Here is a 1,386-nt window from a genome sequence, read left to right as displayed (position 1 = left end):
AGGTGAGGAGGATCAGGGCTCAGGTGAGGAGGATCAGGGCTCAGGTGAGGAGGATCAGGGCTCAGGTGAGGAGGATCAGGGCTCAGGTGAGGAGGATCAGGGCTCAGGTGAGGAGGATCGGGGCTCAGGTGAGGAGGATCAGGGCTCAGGTGAGGAGGATCAGGGCTCAGGTGAGCTCACCTGGGTTGGTGTTCTTCCTGTTGCTGCTGCTGTCGGCCTTCTTGGTTTTGGCGGCAGGTTTCTTCTTCTTTGGCTGTAAAAGAAGCAGAGCTGCCATCAGACCTCCTCCAGGAGCAGAACCTGAGCAGAACCTTCTGGTACCTTGTCATCAGAGTCACTGCTGGGCTCAGACTCTCCTGAAGTCTCCCTCCTGCTCCTCTTCTTAGGAGGTCCTGTCTTCTTCGTTGGTGTGCGGTGCCTCCTGACCGGAGAGTTCTTCTTCTTCTTCTTCCCTCTGCTGGACTTTGGTTTGGAGGACTGGAACAGGACCTTCAGTTAATACAAGGTGTCTGCTCTTCATCCTGAGCTGTTGACAAACAACAAACCAAACCTGACCTCCTGCTCCTCCTCTGCAGACCCCTCCTCCTCCTCCTCCTCCTCCTCCAGTGAGGGGGTCTTCTCTCCATCGGACCCCTCAGCCTCGGCTGAAGCCCCTGCCTTCTCCTCCTCCTCCTCTTCGTCCTCGTCGCTGCTGGAGTCCATCACGATGGCCTTGGACTTGCTTCCTGGTCTGGAGGCGGAGCTGCGGGCGGTGGGTCTGCTCTGCTTGGTTTTGGGCTTCAGCTCGTGGCTGGAGAGCTTCTTCTTGGACCTCTTCTTCTTCTTCACAGGAACACGCTGCCAGGAACAACAGAACCAGAGAAGAACCATGAAGACCACGGTCCTGAGGCCTCCCACACACAAACTGGACACATCACCTTCCCACTGTTCTTTGGAGCGATGAGGAACGTCAGGATCCGGTCCACCAGGTCTGAGTGGGTTCCTTTCTTCTCCAGGTCCAGAACCCTGCAGACGTCCTTCAGCTTGGAGTTGGTGAAGTTTGAGCTCCTAAAATTATTGGAAGAAAAACAGTAAAGTTTCCAAAAGCTTTACCAGGATCATGTTCAGCTGTTTCTTTAGCTGATGTGGTTTTAGCTGATGTTTCTTTAGCTGATGTGGTTTTAGCTGTTGTTTCTTTAGCTGATGTGGTTTTAGCTGATGTGGTTTTAGCTGATGTGGTTTTAGCTGATGTTTCTTTAGCTGATGTGGTTTTAGCTGATGTGGTTTTAGCTGATGTTTCTTTAGCTGATGTTTCTTTAGCTGATGTTTCTTTAGCTGATGTTTCTTTAGCTGATGTTTCTTTAGCTGATGTTTCTTTAGCTGATGTGGTTTTAGCTTAGCTGATGT

The 1,386-nt window shown here is 51.6% G+C and overlaps 1 protein-coding gene across 1 annotated transcript; it reads right to left on the bottom strand.

Moving 5' to 3' along the window:
• Nucleotides 1-180: 180 nt before the first annotated feature.
• Nucleotides 181-1,047, bottom strand: LOC106536443 (protein DEK; the record flags this gene model as incomplete). The annotated part of the gene is given in 4 exon segments (XM_014033727.1): nt 181-253; nt 322-477; nt 556-837; nt 918-1,047. Coding segments are annotated over 4 exon segments (641 nt in total), but the record flags the coding sequence as incomplete, so codon positions are not given.
• Nucleotides 1,048-1,386: the final 339 nt, after the last annotated feature.

Source organism: Austrofundulus limnaeus, unplaced genomic scaffold (assembly GCF_001266775.1).
Source record: "Austrofundulus limnaeus strain Quisiro unplaced genomic scaffold, Austrofundulus_limnaeus-1.0 Scaffold1819, whole genome shotgun sequence".
In the NCBI taxonomy this organism is placed as follows: Eukaryota; Metazoa; Chordata; class Actinopteri; order Cyprinodontiformes; family Rivulidae; genus Austrofundulus; species Austrofundulus limnaeus.
This window is presented reverse-complemented; position numbering and strand designations above follow the sequence as displayed.